We start from the raw sequence: 18,448 nt of genomic DNA, 5'->3' as shown, positions 1-18,448 counted from the left end.
AAAGCTGCACTTAAGTGATGTTTTGTGAAAGCTGATTTAAAAATTGTTAAGCTTTCAAAAACTCTTAATTTCTGGTGTTGTAAATCATTTTATGAACGCTGCTTAGTAACAAATATAATCTATACCCTTATTATTGGAAAAGATGCCACGTAGACATAAAACGTAGAAAAAGAAACACGATTACTTGAAGGATCCACAAAAGCAGATATTACGGTTTGGTTAACTAATAAAACTAATCAAAGAATATTTTTCATAGTTAAACTGGACAAATATTAGTGTCGTAAATGTTTAACAAAATCTAATTTTATTACATTCGTGATATTTCTTTAATATTAAGAGTAAATGTTATTTTTTAAAACTTTAATATTCTTCCGGATGTAAATGATAATTTTATCATATCTGTAATTTTCTAATATGAGATATAATTAAGACGGGCATATACTTTAACTAAACGTTTTTAAGTTTAATAAAATAAAATACACACGTTTTACAACTAATTTTATAAATTTAGAATTAAGCACAAAGCTACACAATGAACTATTTCACTCCTAAAAGTATTATCATTTTATTAAATTACATATTTTATAATGTTCTGTTAGCTAATGATTGTAAACTAACACTGTGTTTGCCTTGCAAAAAACTGTGGACTATCAATAAAATATTTTTTCAGGAATGTCGTACTTTGCATTTTGTGACTCAAACTAATCATTGTGATTTGGCGTCAAATTGAAACTGCAATGATTGGTTTGGTTTGCTGTGTAAGGCTTGAGGTAAGACAGCTAGTCATCACCACCCACCGCCAAATCTTGCGATACTCTTTTACCAACGAATAGTGGGATTGACTGTAACGTTATAACGTTCTCACGGCTGAAAAGGCGAGTATATTTGATGTGACGGAGATTCGAACTCGCGACCCTCGGATTGCAACTGCAGCGATAATGACAATTGTTTTCTTTTCAAGACGAGGCGATTAAAAATAATGAATATAACTGACCTCTTTATTATAATTTTCTTTTTATAAAACTATTAAACACTTCCAAGAGAATGTTAAGTATCACTCATTCATATAAATTCAAACGACATAAAATGTAAATAAAATAAGATATTCGAATCAGGCAATTTGCAGTTATTCTAATCTTATATTTTGTTTTGTTGACTCAAAAATGAAGTTTAACGTAACTATATGTTTGAATTTCGTACAAAGCTGCACGATAATTATCCGAACTAGATACAAGCCATCCCTAATTTAGAAAAGGTGGCTTGTACTCATCAGCCATTCCCAACTACTGGGCTACTCTTATTTATACTAAATTGTCTGGCACTCTTATAACACACCCGCGGTCTCAAAGTGTGGAACGCAATTTTTAGGAGATTATTTGTTTGTTTTTCAATTTCGCGCATAGCTACACAAGGGCTATTTGCGCTAGCCATCCCTAATGTAACAGTATAAGACTAGAGGGAAGGCAGCCAGTCATCACCATCTACCGCAAACTCTCGGGCTACTCTTTTACCAACTAATAGTGGGATTGACCATCACTTATAACGCCCCCACAGATGAAAGGGCGAGCATGTTTAGTGTAACGGGGATTTGAACTTGCGACTCTCAGATTACGTGTCGAGTGCTCTAACCACCTACCTGGTCATGCCAGGCCTATAACTATAGCCTGTTGGTTAATTTATAATTTTTCTTCATAAACTATTCAGAAAAAAGAAATCATATAAAATAAACATTCAGTAATTCCACGCATGGTGTATGATACATATTTTATTTTCGAATACTTAAATACTGTCGTAGAAAATACTGAAAGTTGTTGCTATGTTATTACTAAGGCTGTTCTTGCACGACTTTAACATTCTAGACGAGGGAGGCTTTATGTAGCTTCAATATGTTAAATTTAGTTTATTTTCGGTTACAAATATGTAGAATACTTGAATGTTGAAGACCAATGAAGTTCGCCGTAAGTACATATTCATATATTTCACTATTTAAGAGGAATATTATTTTGTATTTATAAACATATGTAATCGAAAAATTATGTAACTAGGTAGTTATATTATTATCACAGTTGGAGCCAAGGATACTAAAATTATTTTTAATGCGCTAATCACATATATGCCCACCACAGATATCGAAATACGGATTCTGGCATTAAAAGTCCACAGATACAGTTCTGTGTCACTGTGGAGCACGCCAGAAGGACTGCACATCAAATCACATTTTGAACACTCATACAAGGATCTATTCTATACATATTCGTATAATTTAAAAGCTCAAATTTACGTTAAAAGAAGTATGACAAAAAATAAAAGAATAGCTTAATTACGACTTTTTTTTTCATCTGTCCATTTTAATGTAGAGTTTTAAAATAAAATTCAACACTTTTTTCAGTCAGTTTAATTTAATTTTTATCATATTTCCTATTTATTGGTCTACATAACATTTACAAAGTCTAGTTCATAAATGATGTAAAAACAGGACTTGCAAAAATAAGAATATACGATTACATAAAAGGTTGTCATGGAGACCATACGTGTACTATTTTCAAAAACAATATAAACAGACAAGAAGAGCGTCACTATTATGAACATTTCATCAAACTATCCATTTTAAAAGTTAATGTTAATAACAGCATTATTAATGTTTCTAGAGGGCTCAGTCATATGATTTAGAGCTTATAATTATAAAACCATGCTCCATCACAGTTGTGGGCACAAATCATGTTGTATATTTTTGCTAAAAAAACAAAAAAACAAATATAAATGTTTCGTTTTTGTTAAGCTGCACAATGGGTTATCCGTGCTGTGCCCACCGTTGGTATTAAAATCTAATTTTAACATGATTAGCCCTTAGAGTTATCACTGAGCCACTAGGATGCAATACAAATGGTAAAAATAATAATAAAAAAATTAACACCTAGAATCAATACTACGGGTGGTTTTATTCACAGGAATGTAAGATCTTGTACCACACCAGGCTGGATTTAATAATCACTTTTGTGTTTATCTGTAGTTTATGTTTTCTGCAATTTTACCACTCAAGTGAACTATTAGAAAGCATTAGATTCAGATGTCTTGTGGCAATTATGAAACAAACGTAAACTGCATTGTGAATCAAAATTTAACCAAACCAGTAGTAGGCTTGGTTTGGTTTATTTATTTTGAATTTCGCGCAAAGCCACTCGAGGGCTATTTGCGCTCGCCATCTCTAATGTAGCAGCGTAACACTAGAGGGAAGGTAGCTGATCATTACCATCCACCGCCAACTCTTGGGCTACTCTTTTACCAACGAATAGTGGGATTGAGTGTCACTTTATAACGTCCACACGGCTGAAAGGGTGAGCATGTTTGGTGTGACGGAGATTCGAACCCGCGACTCTCAGATTACGAATCGCACGCCTTAACCCACCTGGCCATACCGGGCCATCGGAGGACTGATCTCTCAAATGTAGATATTGTTTATTAGAAATAGCATGTTTGTACTCAGAGGGATGGAAAGAATTAAAGTGTAAATATGAATGGCTGTCACAGGTTTGTAATGTGCCTTATCCACCTAGCCATGTCAGGCCCTGTAATAGGCATAGCAGCCTTCTTTAAAATATTCATATTGCAAAGGAAATGGCCCGGCATGGCCTAGCGCGTAAGGCGTGCGACTCGTAATCCGAGGGTCGCGGGTTCGCGCCCCCATCGCGCTAAACATGCTCGCCCTTCCAGCCGTGGGGGTGTATAATGTGACGGTCAATCCCACTATTCGTTGGTAAAAGAGTAGCCCAAGAGTTGGCGGTGGGTGGTGATGACCAGCTGCCTTCCCTCTAGTCTTACACTGCTAAATTAGGGACGGCTAGCACAGATAGCCCGCGAGTAGCTTTGTGCGAAATTCCAAAACAAACAAACAAAGCAAAGGAAATATACTACTTGATAAAGGATACACCTTTACAAAACTAGTATTACAAGAATTAAGCAATCAAAACTCTACCTAAACAGTTACTTACTTGAGATTCTATAACAAATCCATTAATAATATAGCTAAGTTATACCGATGCCAGAACAGTTTATAACATTTCAGGGTCTCTTCGTTATTCAACTCTTGGAATTTAAGTCTTATAGTTAAGAAAAGAAACATATTTTGAGAGAAGTGCTATGTAGATAAAGTAGGAATTTAATTACTCCGTGATATAAGATCGTTAGTTAAGACAGTATATAAAAAGAACGTGAAAGCTAGAAAAAGCAATAAGAAAAAACATCTTTAGCGTCAAATTATTTTATAGACACAGATGATTGGTCGATCTTTTTATGCAATTTTCTTAGTTGTTAACGCTTTGCAGCTTATAAAATTGTGGTTGTATTTATATTTTCTTTTAGGTGTGTCTATGTGGTCAGTTGCTGTCTTCCATTCCCATGAAAATAAAATTAGATACCACATTTTAGGTTTGGAGTTTGTTGTATTAGTCACTCCCTCTGTGATTATGTAACTTATTTCAGCAAATTTTCAACTATGTACGCTCGTACAAAATCGTATTTATTTTGAAAAGACCACACTGCTTTCCAGGAAGAGGATATAGTTACGAATGCACTAATTTATTTTGTGGGTGAATATGATTTCTTCAGTTTAACACATTGCATAAGGTGCTGGTTACAAAAACAATTTTGTTGCCGAGCTCTTAGCTTGTAATTTTCGTTTGACTTTCATGCTACTATATAACAAATATCAAACTGAGAAGTAACCTAGTTTCCAGCTATTCCATGGCAAAGATGTGTGAACAACGTTTTCAACTGTTAATAAACTTAGCCTCAGCAATTTGTTCATGGACCTCGAAAAGTAAGAAATCAGTTTTATAACTAATGTTTATAACACATTAAAATGTGCGAAACAACGCAGTTATAGTTTTATAAATGCTTTAATGACTTTAAACTTATAATTAAGTGTATTTGTTGAATTTGTTTGTTTTCAGAAAAAATCAAAATAAACTTTAATGATGTTTTTAAACAACGTTTTTTTTATTGGTTCTCCAGACGGCTGGTATAGGTTTGAGTGTTTTTCGTATAGCAAAGCCACAAAGGGATACCTGCTTAGCCCACCGCGGGGAATCGAACCCCTCATTGTAGCGTTGTAAATTCGGAGACATGCCGCTGTACTATCGGGGAGCGCTGGTATATGTATTAAAACGTTAATTAAAATAAAGAACAGAATAACGTTTCGACCTTTTTAGGTTATTTTCAAGTCGATACTTTATTCTGTACTTCATTTTAATTGAAGTTTTAAAACCCTTACCAGCCGTCTTGAGAATACATTTTTACTTCATGTGAGCTTCTCATCATCATGAATGTTTTTTTTGTTGTTGGTTTGTTTTTTTAGAAATGAATGAAAATTAATTCCTGCTAGTTTCGTAGAATTTACTTTGATGTATAAAAGAAAAGCGTACAAGACAAGAGTAAAAGAAAAACATGATTATGTTTAGAGTTTTAATAATTATACGTATGTAAATGCTCACCATACAAAAAGAAAAGAAATTTTGTCTGTAGTATATATTAACTACCAGTAGTAACCAACATCAGATTAGTTTGGTATGGCTTCGAGAAGAAAAAAAAAATAATTTGTATTTTTTTTTTTTAATTTTGCGCAAAGCTACTCGAGGGGTATCTGCGCTAGCCGTCCGTAATTTAGCAGTGTAAGACTACAGGGAAGGCAGCTAGTCATCACCACTCACCGCCAACTCTTGGGCTTCTCTTTCACCAACGAATAGTGGGATTGACTGTCATATTATAAAGCCCCCACGGCTGAAAGGACGAGCATGTTTGGTGCAAGCGGGATTCGAACCCGCGACCCTCGGATTACAAGTCGAACGCCTTAACGCGCTTAGCCAGGTCGTGAATTTATAAACTAGAATTGTTTCTAAGAAGATATTAATTAATGAATGGTTTTAATAAATAATTTTAGGCAGACAAATAAGATACGCATCACTTATCATTATGGAACTGAATCTATTCTAATATGAAGTTATCATTGTATAAATATTTGTTTCCTTCAAAATAATACATGAGGGTTTTCTTTTAATAATATGATTTTGGTGGATAATTCAGTTATACCACGTATCATTACAAATCTGAATGTTTTATATTCACACAAAACTGTCTCATTTGTACCTGTACATTGAATCGTGGTCATCCTATCAGATAGAGTGTCCAGGGTTTGAGATGTATCTGAACATGCATTGTACTCTTAATTATGATTGCATTATAAGAACTAACAGTCAGCTTCATAATTCGCTTAAACCTAAATAATACATGTGTGTGAGAGCATCCTTAACACTTAGTTTTATTTTAATAGTGAAAAGGTGATATAAAAAAGCATATGAAATTAAATAATGGTAAGTAACATACTGAAATTAGTATGTTTACGTGGTACATGAATACGTCATAAGAAAGTATTTTTTACTTAAAATAAGAACGCAATAACTCACAGGATAGAGAATCGATATTTTTATTCTGTGCATTTTCATACAAGACAATCACTAAAATAATATGTATGTTTTACCAAGTCAAAGTAATGGATTTGTTTGTTTCTTTATTTTATAACAAAATCGCAATGGACGGATTTTATCAGTCCATAAACTTATTGCTGTCCCACAGGGGAATAGGTATGGATTTGCTGCACAGAACGAACAGATATGTTCCCCATTTCGTTAGATGATATTAACTAAACGGATTTTAGCTAAGCTGAATAAGTGATCAATAAGCAACAGTTTTTCGGTACAGTTAAAGAATGCAATAAAACAATGAGAGAATCGAGCAGATAATTAAAGAAATTTAATAAGTTTCATTTTTATGTAGCTAACAAAAGTTTTTCACAACGTGCGCTATTATAACTAAAATCTTCCCTCTTTTCTTATTTACAAATGGTCAATTAAAAGACAGAATTTTCTACTATTAATCACTTAATTAATAGTAGGGGAAAACAGCTAATTATCACAAATATTAATTTAATAAAAAATGCTAAGTAGTAAACTCGCTTTCTCTGTTAATCAACAATATTTTATTTCTTTATTATATTGAAGTTAAAATAACTGAAAGCACCCCACAACTTTAATATTGTTTAGATTTGGCATGACCTAGTAGTTTGTGTGCCAAGGGATCATGATTCACATTTGATGGCCGTAAAAATGTGATCGAGCGTTGATCTATGGCAAAAACAAACTAAAATAGGCTGCTCTCTTCTATATTATGTAATAAATAAGCATAATGGAAGATGAATTTTTTTATTAACTCGTCACAGTGACAAAATAAAAGGCTTTTCGATGAATACTAGAACTTATCAGCCAGACTAGGCTAAAGCAATGAAATTCAATCTAAAAAGTTATTCATAGGTCTTAGTGGAAAAGCTTCATAAAATTGCTAAACATTTAAGCTTTACTAGTGAAAGTACATTTTGTATACCAATAACGAAACTCCGTACCGATTTCACTTTCATTCAGATATTTATAGAGTGAATGAGTCTTGTAACAAATTCTAAAAATCGGTGCCAAAGAGGTAAGAATCTAACATACTTTTCACCGTCTTAAGACTTTTATTTTATATTTCTACCTGATAGCAATGCACAACAAGCAGTTTCCCTTTCAAAGATACATTAAAGACGCGATCTAAATCTACGTGTTTTTTTTAACTTAAACACTCAGTACTGAGTGGAAATAAGAAGGTGCTTTTAGCAAGTTATTGTTTAATTTCAAACAGACCATTGTTCTTGAAAATATTTAAGTTTTATGTGTAATAAATGTAAGAATGAGTTGATGAACTGCTGTTCATCATCGTCATGTTCAGAGACATTTCCATTCCTACAGTTCTGCAGTTAACATATTTCAGTTTGTTTCAGCCCATCAACTAAATAGCGGTAGTCAGTTCATTGTAAAATCGTTTGCTTTTGCACTATAGAAACTATAAAATACCTTTATGCACTAGACCAATACAATCAACTTTTGGATCACCATATAATTTGTGTCCAATCAGATTTAGAATGTCGGGACAACTCCTTAGACCTGTTATCCAGAGACAGTTTTGAACGTTTGCTCTCATACAATGACAACTAGTGGGAGTCTATTTCTCCTTTTCTTGGTTTTAAATAAGAGGTATCTCAAGTCTCGATGATTGGTAATTTGTTTTTTAATCGTATAACAAGAACCTGAAACTTGTAGCTGATCAAGTAACTCAAAGGTCGTATAGTATGAAGTTACCAGCTCCACAAAACCACTATAAATGGAATCTGTCATCACTAGTGCTGCAACTTTTCTCTTGCCAGAAGTACTGAGTGTGTCACAACCAGTAAATGTATACTGAAGAAAGCCTCACAAATATCTTGTTTCATACATCAGCCACATTACTGATGAGTATACAATATATGTGGTTTGCTTAAAGTACAGTTATTCAAATATTCTTATTTAAAACCCAACATTTTCTAAATACACCAGTGATGTCTAAGACTTCAACCGAATTATGATTGAAGGAAGTAGTTTTGGTTCTTCTTTCAGGAAGAGTTAAACAAGCTCTTTGTTTTCTTCAACAGTCCTACAGGCAAGCGTAATGGAACATTCTTCGCAAGTGACAAAAACAAGACGGGTCTTCGACCTTTCATCTATGCCTCTGATATTTCTAATGTTCTCTAAGAAATCTGATCAGATTCTGTTTGATTATTGCATTAAGTAAATATTATTGTGATTGTTGAAATTTGTGACCACTTGAAACATTCTTAAAGTTTCATCAGTGATGACGAGAAACCCACTTGTTGAGAAATTTATATGCAAAAACGGCTCGTTTGGGTTGAGAAAACACTTTACATAGAAGAGCGAACAACGTTTCGACCTTCTTCGGTCATCGTCAGGTTCACAAAGAAAGAGGTAACTGACCGGAAGCTGACCACATGTTTGAAAGGGGTTGTGTAACTGTGTGTCGAAATGTAGAGGGCGGTATTAGATGTTTGAATATATAATTTTATTTATTATATTAATATAGGTATAAAGGCGTTCCTTTATATTGGTTTATTTTGGGTTTAAGTTGTTGTATAAGTAAGGCTTCTTTAATTTTGCATTTGTTTATGTTTGTTTCTTTATTTAGTATTTGAGTGTTTTCTATGGTTATGTTGTGTTTATTTGACTTGCAGTGTTCGAAAACGTGTGAAGGTGACTTTTTATGTTCTTTGAATCTGGTTTCCATTTTTCTACTTGTTTCTCCAATATAGAAGTCGTGGCAGTTATCACATTGTATTTTATAAATAATGTTGATGTTGTGTTTGTCAGTGTAGTTTTTACGTAGTATAGACCTCAGTTTTGTGCCGGGTTTTTGAATAAATTTGGTATTAATGGGAATGTCATATTTTGTTACTAATTTTGCCAAATGTTGGTTATTTGTTTGCTGATGTCGGGAATATATGGTATACAGCAGTATATGGTTTCGTGGTTTTTGATTCGTGAGCTGTATTTACTTTAGTTGGTTGATTTTGCTTTCTGTCTAGGTGTGTGCGTATAATGTTTTCTACGGTTTGTGGAGGAAACTTATTGATGTTGGTGAAGTATTGTTTTATTTTGTCTAATTCATCGTTAATTTTATCTGGTGAGCATAGTTTTATGGCTGTGTTTATTTGGTTTCTTAGTATGTTGAGTTTTGTTTTGTTTCATGTGCTGAGTCCCAAGGAATGTATAGTCCAGTATGGGTGATTTTTCGGTGGATTTCTGTTTGAAATTGTGTATCAGTTCTTGTAATTTTGAGGTTAAGAAATGATATTTGATTGTTTTCTTCCTGTTCACATGTGAAGTTGATGTTGGAATGTATAGAGTTAATGTGATTGAAAAAATTAAGTATGTGTTCTGTAGATTTGAATCCCGCAACCGTGTCATCTACATATCTATACCAGTATAGTGGTGGATGTAATGCTGTGTTAATTGCTTGTGTTTCAACTTGTGTCATAAAAATATTGGCTAGAACTGGTGATACTGGGTTGCCCATGTTTAGGCCGTTTGTTTGTATATAGTTTTGGTTGTTGAACATGAAGTTTGTCTTTATCGTGGTGAATTCTATGAGGGTTGCTAACTGGTTACTGGGAATTTCTATAGTTGGGTTAGGGTCTCGGATATAGAGTTCTAAGGCTATCTTGCAGGCTTCAGTGGTTGGAACTTCTGTAAAGAGGGATATAACATCGAAACTGGCCATTAAGGCTTTATGATTAAGTTGATTTAGATTAGACTTGAAATTAAAAGAGTCTTTAATAAATGAGCTGGCTGATGTTACATATTTGGAGAATGCCCATGCTATGTATTTACCAAGGTTGTAATTAAACGATTCATATGTGGACATTATTGGTCGTAATGGACAATCTGGTTTATGAGGTTTGGGGATGCCGTATATTTGCGGTGTGCGTGAGTCGGTTTTACGTAGGTAGGAATAAAGTGTTTGTGAAATTGTGTTGGCTTTTTTCATTTGTAGTAGTAATTTGTTCAGTTGCGTCTCGTGTGTCTTTGTTGGATTTGTGTGTATTGGTTTAAATTTGTTCGTGTCTGATAGGATGTTATTCATTTTTTGGATGTATTCATTCGTGTTCATTATGACTATAGCGTTACCTTTATCTGCTTTTAGAATTTTTATGTTTTTGTCTTGTTTTAGGTTTTTTATGCAATTAATGTCTCTTTTTTGTAAGGTTGTTTTTCAGTTTTCTGTTTTGTTTTGTGAAAGTGTGCTCTTAATTATGATCCTGTCTTTACTCTTTCAGAATTTTTATGGATTTTGCTTTGTATATATCAAACATTACATCTATTCTATTACCATTTTTCATACTTCTAGAACTGCAAAGAAACCTGTATGATCCCAAAATGTTTGTTGTTTTTCAACTTTTGTTCAAGGTTCGTTCCATCAATAACTCCAGTCAGGCCGTTAGTACCGCCGGTAATCGTCGACGGCCTACCGTCGAACCTCACGCCGTTTCAAGTCGCCACGTTGATCGCCCGAGCCAAGCCAGGGGCAACCATTGAACCGTCCAGGACCCGAATTTTACGCCGGGGCGGAATCTTCATCCAACCAGCCACTACTGCAGACCAAATTTATCTATGCCAACCATGGAACACCGAATTTAATGTAAGTTGTTCCCCTACTAAAAGTCCAGCCACCCTTTACTCAGTATTTCTCAGGGGCGTCGACCCATCAATTGAACCAGAAGAAATCAAACAAGCCATAGAATCTCAAATCCAAGCCAATGTATATGCTGTCCACCGAATTTTTTCTAAAAACAATAACCTGCCTACGTACTTTATGAAGATAGTGACAACGTCGAAGTACAATGCTGACTGTATTTTACGTGACGGCTGTTATTATCACATATTCCACTTTAGAGCCGAACGCCCACATTGACGACCTTTCAACACTTGGTCAAACAAAGCATCCAGACATTAGAAACAACCAACGGACAACTTCCAACAAGAAACTCCAAAAATACCGCCGAGTCCAGATCTAACCAGAAGAAACACGAAGACAGATACAAATAACTCGACCCAGAAGACGTCAACTCCCTCTGATAGAAACACGCCAAGTGTCAGCAACCCAAGAAAGAAAGAGAACAGATCATGCCAGACTTCAATCCAAGTTCCACAGAATTCAACAACCAGCCAGACCCAAACCACTACCAAGATAACTGAAAAACAAACTACCTCCACGCAGAAAACTCAAACTAAAATCACAAGAAGAAACAAAGCATCACAGACCAGAGAAGAACAAATCACCGAATAACAGCCAGTTGTACCACCACCGAGACCACGTTTTTCACTTGCATCAATGGGCTTCAAGTGTGAAAACTAGTTCATGACGAAGATACCACCCGATCTACAAGACCGCAGCTAACAGTTTTCATATATACCACCGTCACAGTTCATCAGTTTTGTTTTTTATTATTATTATTTATTTATTTTATTTTTATATCTTTTTTTATTTTTTATTTCATTTTTCTTCCTATGTTTCTTCCCAGCTACTTCGGGGCACGGTCCGGGTAGATTTTTCGGCGTCCAGGCCGTGAAAGTGGAATTTCTCGTGGTACTCCCGTTTCCCCTCACAGCAAAATCTCTGGCATTGGATCCGTAGGTCCCAGCCACATTCTGAAAAGGGCCGTTTACTCAGTCACAGGGTATCTAGCCATAGTAAATAGTAAATTTTAAAATCAATTCGCCAGCCGCCAGTGTACTCCGTCCTCGGGCCAAGGTCTGGCTCACTTCACTTCTGCTGCTCTCGTCCAGTTCTCCCGTCTTTCCTCTCACTCACAAATACCCCACTCCACCTTAGAAATATTAAAAAGAAGTAAAGGAAAAACCCCACGGATATTCTAACAATTTCTCACGAAAGGGGACGAAGAGAAACTACAACGTTCCTGAACACCCCAGTTGGAGAGAGAATTCTTCTGATTTCTCTCTCTCTAAACTAAACCTCTGCCACGTTAGTTTGCGTTTGCGTTCACAAGTGGAATTCATCAGTCTCAGCTGACACCACCCTTGACGCCGAGTAAGTAAGACGTGTGTTTTCTCTCCTTCTGATTTCTCAGCATGTCGTTCTCGTTACCCGGACCCGCTGTGCCACTCACGCCTTCTGTCCCGCCGGTAATCGTCGACGGTCTACCACCCCACCTTTCGCCTTTACAAGTAGTAAATGAAGCTAGTAGGTTGTCTGGTAGATTTGGAGAAGATACGATGCACGGCGTATATTTCAGACTTTGTCTGGCTTTCTATGGCGTTTTTGATCTCGGACGGATGTATCGAAGGGTGTATACCTCTCAAGAAAACAGTGAAAAGGCTCGTTGGGCTTTTTGTCGGAGATCATCTGATGTTAATTACAGTGTTTCATGAAAATAGTAACCACCACCAAGCATGTTGCCGATACAATTCTACATAATGGCTGTTACTACCATATTTTTCATTTTAGTGCTGAACGCCCCCGACGTCGCCCAACTAACCCGAGAACACCCGAACAACCTGAGTACGTTTTGCAACCTATAACATCAACTAATACACCTGCCGACCGTTCTGAATCAAACCACTCTGAGCCTGAGAAGGCGAGCAACAAATCGTGCCAGACCACATCTCTCATTCCAAGTTCCACTACCTCGACCCAGATACAAACCACGCGACCGACAACTAAAGACGCCTCGGTTCAAACAGAATCCAAGTCCACAAACACCAAGTCGTCACAATTTCAAATTAAGGGAAAACATAAGTCCGTCCAGACCAGTGTAGAACAACCAAGCCTAGAAACATCACTTGAAACTTCATCTGAGAGATTACGTGCACATCAACGTATAGAAATGTCTCAGCATCAATAAGGCGCATGTTTAACACAGAACGTGCTAACCCGACAGTGCCACCATAACCAAACTTTGCCCCTCATCGTGATTATTATTATTATTATTTTTTTATTTTATTTTATTTTTTAATTTTATTTAATTGTATTTTATTTTTTTCTTCTCCCTTTGATTATTAACCTAGACTTTCTTTCCTTACAGCTACCCTCGGGCACGATCTGGGTAGATTATTCGGCGCCCAGGTCGTGAAAGTGGGTTTTCTCGGGGTACTCCCATTTCCCCCCACACCTAATTCTTAAGCATTGGACCCATTGATCCCCGCTTGGGCACTTTGATACATCGATCCATGCCCAGTCCTGAATTGGCCCGTTTGTTTGTTGTTCATGTTCTGTCCATCCTGCTTCTCGTCGTATCTCTCCGTCTCTCTTTTTGGAGAGGGTTTGCTTTGCCTTCGCTTTGTTGCTTGCCACGCTTACCAGACAAGCATTTACATGAGTAAAATCACATCCATTAATCTGTCTATCCGTGTTATCTACTCACGTTAATATTTTTCTAATTACTATCAGGTGCGGGGTTGAAGGAGGACTGTTTAGTCTTCGAGCACCTCAGGGGATTAATATTTCTTACGAAATATTAATCTTATGCCTGAACACCTGCCATATTTGTGTGTGTGTGTTCACAAGTGGAAAAAAAAAAGGCCTCGTTCATCAGATTGTCTTGTTTCTAGCAAATCTAAAAGGACTAAAACTGTGAATCAAAAATTTAGGAAAGAGTATAGTGCAGAATATCCGGTCATTGCATCAAAAGTCAGTGACAGTCATGCGTTTTCTACATTTTGTCACATCGATTTGTCTGTGGCGCATGGCGGGATAAATGATTGTTCCAGACATACAAAATCGGCATTTCACCAACAAAAGGCTGAGGCAAAGACAAAAACAATGCAGATAACAACAGTTATGAGTAAGAATGCAGAATATGAAAAAGAATTTCAAAAGATTTTTTTAAATTTATTTATTAAATACACAAAACACAGTCATAAATGAGCAATTTATAGCAGTAATAAATAATAATAGTTATAATAATAATATAATAATAAACAGCTTAGAAACATTGGTCAGGCCTAGTAGCCGCAAATGACAAAGGGCTCTGTCTACAATCATTACGCTTAGTCATTTGAAATAGTTGGCATCTCTGTACTTATCCTCATAAGCAGATGAGGATTCCTAATTGTTTTTCTTTCACTTGAAGTATATGCATCTTCTGCAATAACGATGGTTGTTACAATATTTTTCTAGTTTGTTTTTTTTTCTGTTGTAAAAAGACTTCAGCATTTCTTCTAATAACAGGATCCTGGGAATGTTCTCTTTGCTAATTTTAAAATGAGAAATATGCGAATTAATTTACCCTACTCTTAAACTTTACTAATACTCCATGATTTTACATCTTTCATTAAGATCAAATCCAAGTAAGGATCTTCTTTTGAAACATGTATCATGCAGGAGTAACTTCAATGTTTTTGTTTTCTTTAGGTTTATTATCACCACCACTTTCATCAGTACTAATACTTGCATTTGTGCTCATTGTAACTCATAACGTTTCTTCTATTCTGTGGAAAAGCAATCAGCAACCTGAAAATAAAGGAAAATTATGTTTCAACAATTACAGTGGCAACTGTACTATAACTGAGGCTCTAGCAGTTGCTTAGGAAGTAAAAAGTAAAATGTGTGATATTATATAGTAGACAAATTCTAATGCACACCCATTTACCATCGACAAATATTGTAACTGTTAGATTTATAGTATTAATATATATTATGACCCAGTCACACACCATAGATTTTAAAGTACACTATATTATAATAACCAGACCTCAAAAGTCAGTGATGTCGAGAAACCCACTTGTTGAGAAATTTATATGCAAAAACGGCTCGTTTATATTTGGGAATGTGGAGTGTGAAATATACTATGTATGTTTTTAAATGTAAAAAAGTGAGTACTTTTATTCACCAAAACAATACCAAACTATTCACATATGCAATAGTGCATTTGTTGGCATATAACTTGCAAATAAACAGTTTTGTGCTGAATTTTCCTTATTCTTTTGCTAGTCACACAAAGCTACACAAAAGTTAATTTCGAAACAGTAGTCTTGGGGGTCATGTCTATTTGATATTTTTGAGATTCTTTCATAAGTAGTTTCACCAGAAAGTTTTATTCAAGATTTTTATAATGGGCCATTTAATAGCATCAATCATGTAACATTTAGAATTACTCGGGGCACACTTATCACTAAGCTACGTTCTGTGTGGCATTACATCTCATTAAACATATGGCTTACTCTGATGATGATACCCTTTATTTTTTATATTGTTTTTAATGCTGTCTATAGCATGTTTGAATATTAATCAAATGTCGAGAAGACAACGTATGTGTATAAGGATATGTTTCCATAATGTTCTTCCTGAGGAAGGGCTTGAATCCATGTATAACCACACAATATTTCTAGCCCTTTAAGCTTTGAATGCTTTATACTAGTGATGATTAATTCTTTACAGTATATTTCGGACGGTATGGTGCTTCTAACTGACTATAGAAAAAACTTAGTAGCTTTGGCATAAATACAGTAAAAAAAAGGAAAAGAAATTGAGGTAAGGGAAAATATAAAATAATTAAGAATCATTGTACAACAAAATTCCCAATTGTATTGAATTTTATAAAACAGATAATGGATACATCTGAAAACGGAAAAGGGAAGCACAAGCACTATAATATTTTATTTATTTATTCTTTACCTTAACCTGAATGAACTTTAATAAATGAGTTTCAAGTAACAATATAGGGCAAAATTAGACTTAGAAACTACAATAAGCAGTACGATTCTGACAATTAATAAAAAGCAATATAAAATATGTTTATTGATCAAGAGTAAGCGTATGGGTGAATGAGATATTGACATTTTCTGATTTCTGTTGGTTTGTTTTTTTATTTTCGCACAAAGCTACACGAGAGCTATCTATATTAGCCGTCCTTAATTTAGCAATGTAAGAGAAAGAGGAAAGAAAGCTAGTAATTACTACCCATCACCAACTCTTGGAATACTCTATTACCAACGAATATGGGATTGATCGACAATTGAGAGGGCGAGAATGTTTGGTGTAACGTGGATTCGAGCCCGCGACCCTCAGATTACGAGTCTAACACCCTATCCGCCTGACGATATCAGGCCTATCCTGTTTTGCGAAACATTATTTATAGATTATTTGATTAATGACTTCTTTTTGATCCATTTAGAAAACACGGAATAAATAATTACTAATTATTTATCTTATTATAAGTACTGTTGATCGGTTATCTGTTTTAAAGTTATTTCAGAGTACATTACCTTGTTTTTAACAGGTGAGGCTAGTATGCTGAAGTGCAATCAAATCGTGGAGAAAGCAACCGGAACCGTGAAAAGCTACAATTATCCATTAAAATATCGTAACAACATGTACTGTGCATATTCTTTTTACAGGTCCAGTTTAGATACTTGCTGCTTGAAACTTACTTTCACAAATTTTTCTGTTCAACTAAGCGATGGATGTACTAAAGATTTCTTGAAAGTTGGTGAAAAACGTCTTTGCGGAAATTTATCAAATAATTATACGGGTAAGTAAATTACGAATGTACCGTGTATTATTGCTTGTTTTGGTATGTATTATAAAGCTGTTAATTAAACCTTCATTAATACATTAAATTTCTATAATACATTTACCGTATTACTCAGTGGCTTACATCATTTGGTTTAATGCAGAGTTGCACGATGTACTGTGTACTGTGCCCATTACACGGATAAAACATCATTTCTTAGTGTTATAGTCCCTCAAGATTATTAATTAAGTTCTCCATACCTTTTCAATCTTTAAATGAATAATCCTACGTTCTGTATGAACGTGCTTTGGATAGTTCGTGTGTATTAACAATTAAAATATATAATATACCTTTAAAACAACAAAGCATGCTTTGAGATAAAACATGAGAGAAAACTTTAATATGTAAAAAACAACATTTTTTTTCAAAGCTTGAAAATAAACCTTTCTCATCCAATACTTTTTGTTGAGTTTAAAGATTTTTATGAAATGAAACAAATATGTTTGTAGCACGATAATTTTCTATCAGATAATTTGAGAAACTGTTTTCAAACCTTAAGTTTAAAATAAATCTTGTTTACGTCAGGCTATGTGAGATATCTAGTTTGTTACCTATTACCAGCCTTTGCAGGTTCTGCTTTTCTATCCTCTTAGGTTAGGCGAAGGGCGTTAATGTTTGCCATTGCCTTACAAACAACCAGTCTTGGGTCAAATTTAAACTGTTTTCAAAGTATTTCTCTTTTCACGAAATATGATTTCGATAGCTATATTGAAACCAACAACCCTTCGAGTCTAGAATCCTCTAAAATATTGTCTGTGCTACAAAAATTAATGTAGCTGAAAGTACCTTATATCAGATGTTCAGTCATTTATATTTTAAAATTATTTTGGTCCCTCACCACGTCATTACAATCTATGTCGCAACATCTATCCATACTGGCGACCGTGAATCTTAAACATAGCCATATTGTTTTGTTTCCATTAAAAAGGTATTTTTTCTAAGAGTGACCATGTCTAAAGCACATACATCCTCCCTACAAGTTTTCAGTCAGCCATATATAAAGTCACACAAAAGTTCATAAACGTTGTATTTGGAGAATTAGATACAAGTTTAAGTCTCCAGTTGCTTAGGAAATGCGACGTGTGAACAAATACGTTATGGAAGCAGCTTGTACACATGTGATCTGTGTCGCTTTTCAAGATGGAGATCCTTCTTAATTGTGATGTGTTCTTTTATCTGGGATACATGGATAACTTTTAGCACTATTCTAAGGTGTCCCAGCTTGCTTCCCACATCTAGGCTACTTCGTGTTGCTGGTCTCTTTCTGGCTGGTTCCCGTCCCCAAACTGGGCCATGTAGCTAGAGAGTTGAGTATGTCATATTCAAACGATTTTGCTTATTCAAGTCAGCGCTGTACGATATAACCACTGCTGATATAAAGTGGCAGTGGAACTGAATGTATAAGAATATTTTGACGTTTTGTATGCCATCGAAAAGTTAACCAGC

The 18,448-nt window shown here is 35.0% G+C and overlaps 1 protein-coding gene and 1 long non-coding RNA gene across 2 annotated transcripts in view; both read left to right on the top strand.

The window, feature by feature from the left end:
- Nucleotides 1–4,787: 4,787 nt before the first annotated feature.
- Nucleotides 4,788–18,448, top strand: part of LOC143224142 (CUB domain-containing protein 2-like) — a 32,274-nt gene continuing 18,613 nt past the window's right edge. Inside the window, exons 1-2 of the mRNA XM_076452592.1 lie at nucleotides 4,788–4,816; nucleotides 16,709–16,960. Coding sequence (XP_076308707.1) covers nucleotides 16,720–16,960 — 241 coding nt within the window. The 5' untranslated portion in view covers nucleotides 4,788–4,816; nucleotides 16,709–16,719. The remainder of the gene's footprint in view (nucleotides 4,817–16,708; nucleotides 16,961–18,448) is intronic.
- On the top strand, nucleotides 8,316–15,955 carry LOC143224153 (uncharacterized). Its single transcript, XR_013013238.1, has 2 exons — nucleotides 8,316–8,882; nucleotides 10,878–15,955. It is a non-coding gene; the product is annotated as an uncharacterized LOC143224153 (long non-coding RNA).

This window comes from Tachypleus tridentatus, chromosome 1 (assembly GCF_004210375.1).
Source record: "Tachypleus tridentatus isolate NWPU-2018 chromosome 1, ASM421037v1, whole genome shotgun sequence".
Classification (NCBI taxonomy): domain Eukaryota; kingdom Metazoa; phylum Arthropoda; class Merostomata; order Xiphosura; family Limulidae; genus Tachypleus; species Tachypleus tridentatus.
Note: the sequence above shows the minus strand (reverse complement) of the source record. Positions and strands in the feature narration are given on the sequence as shown.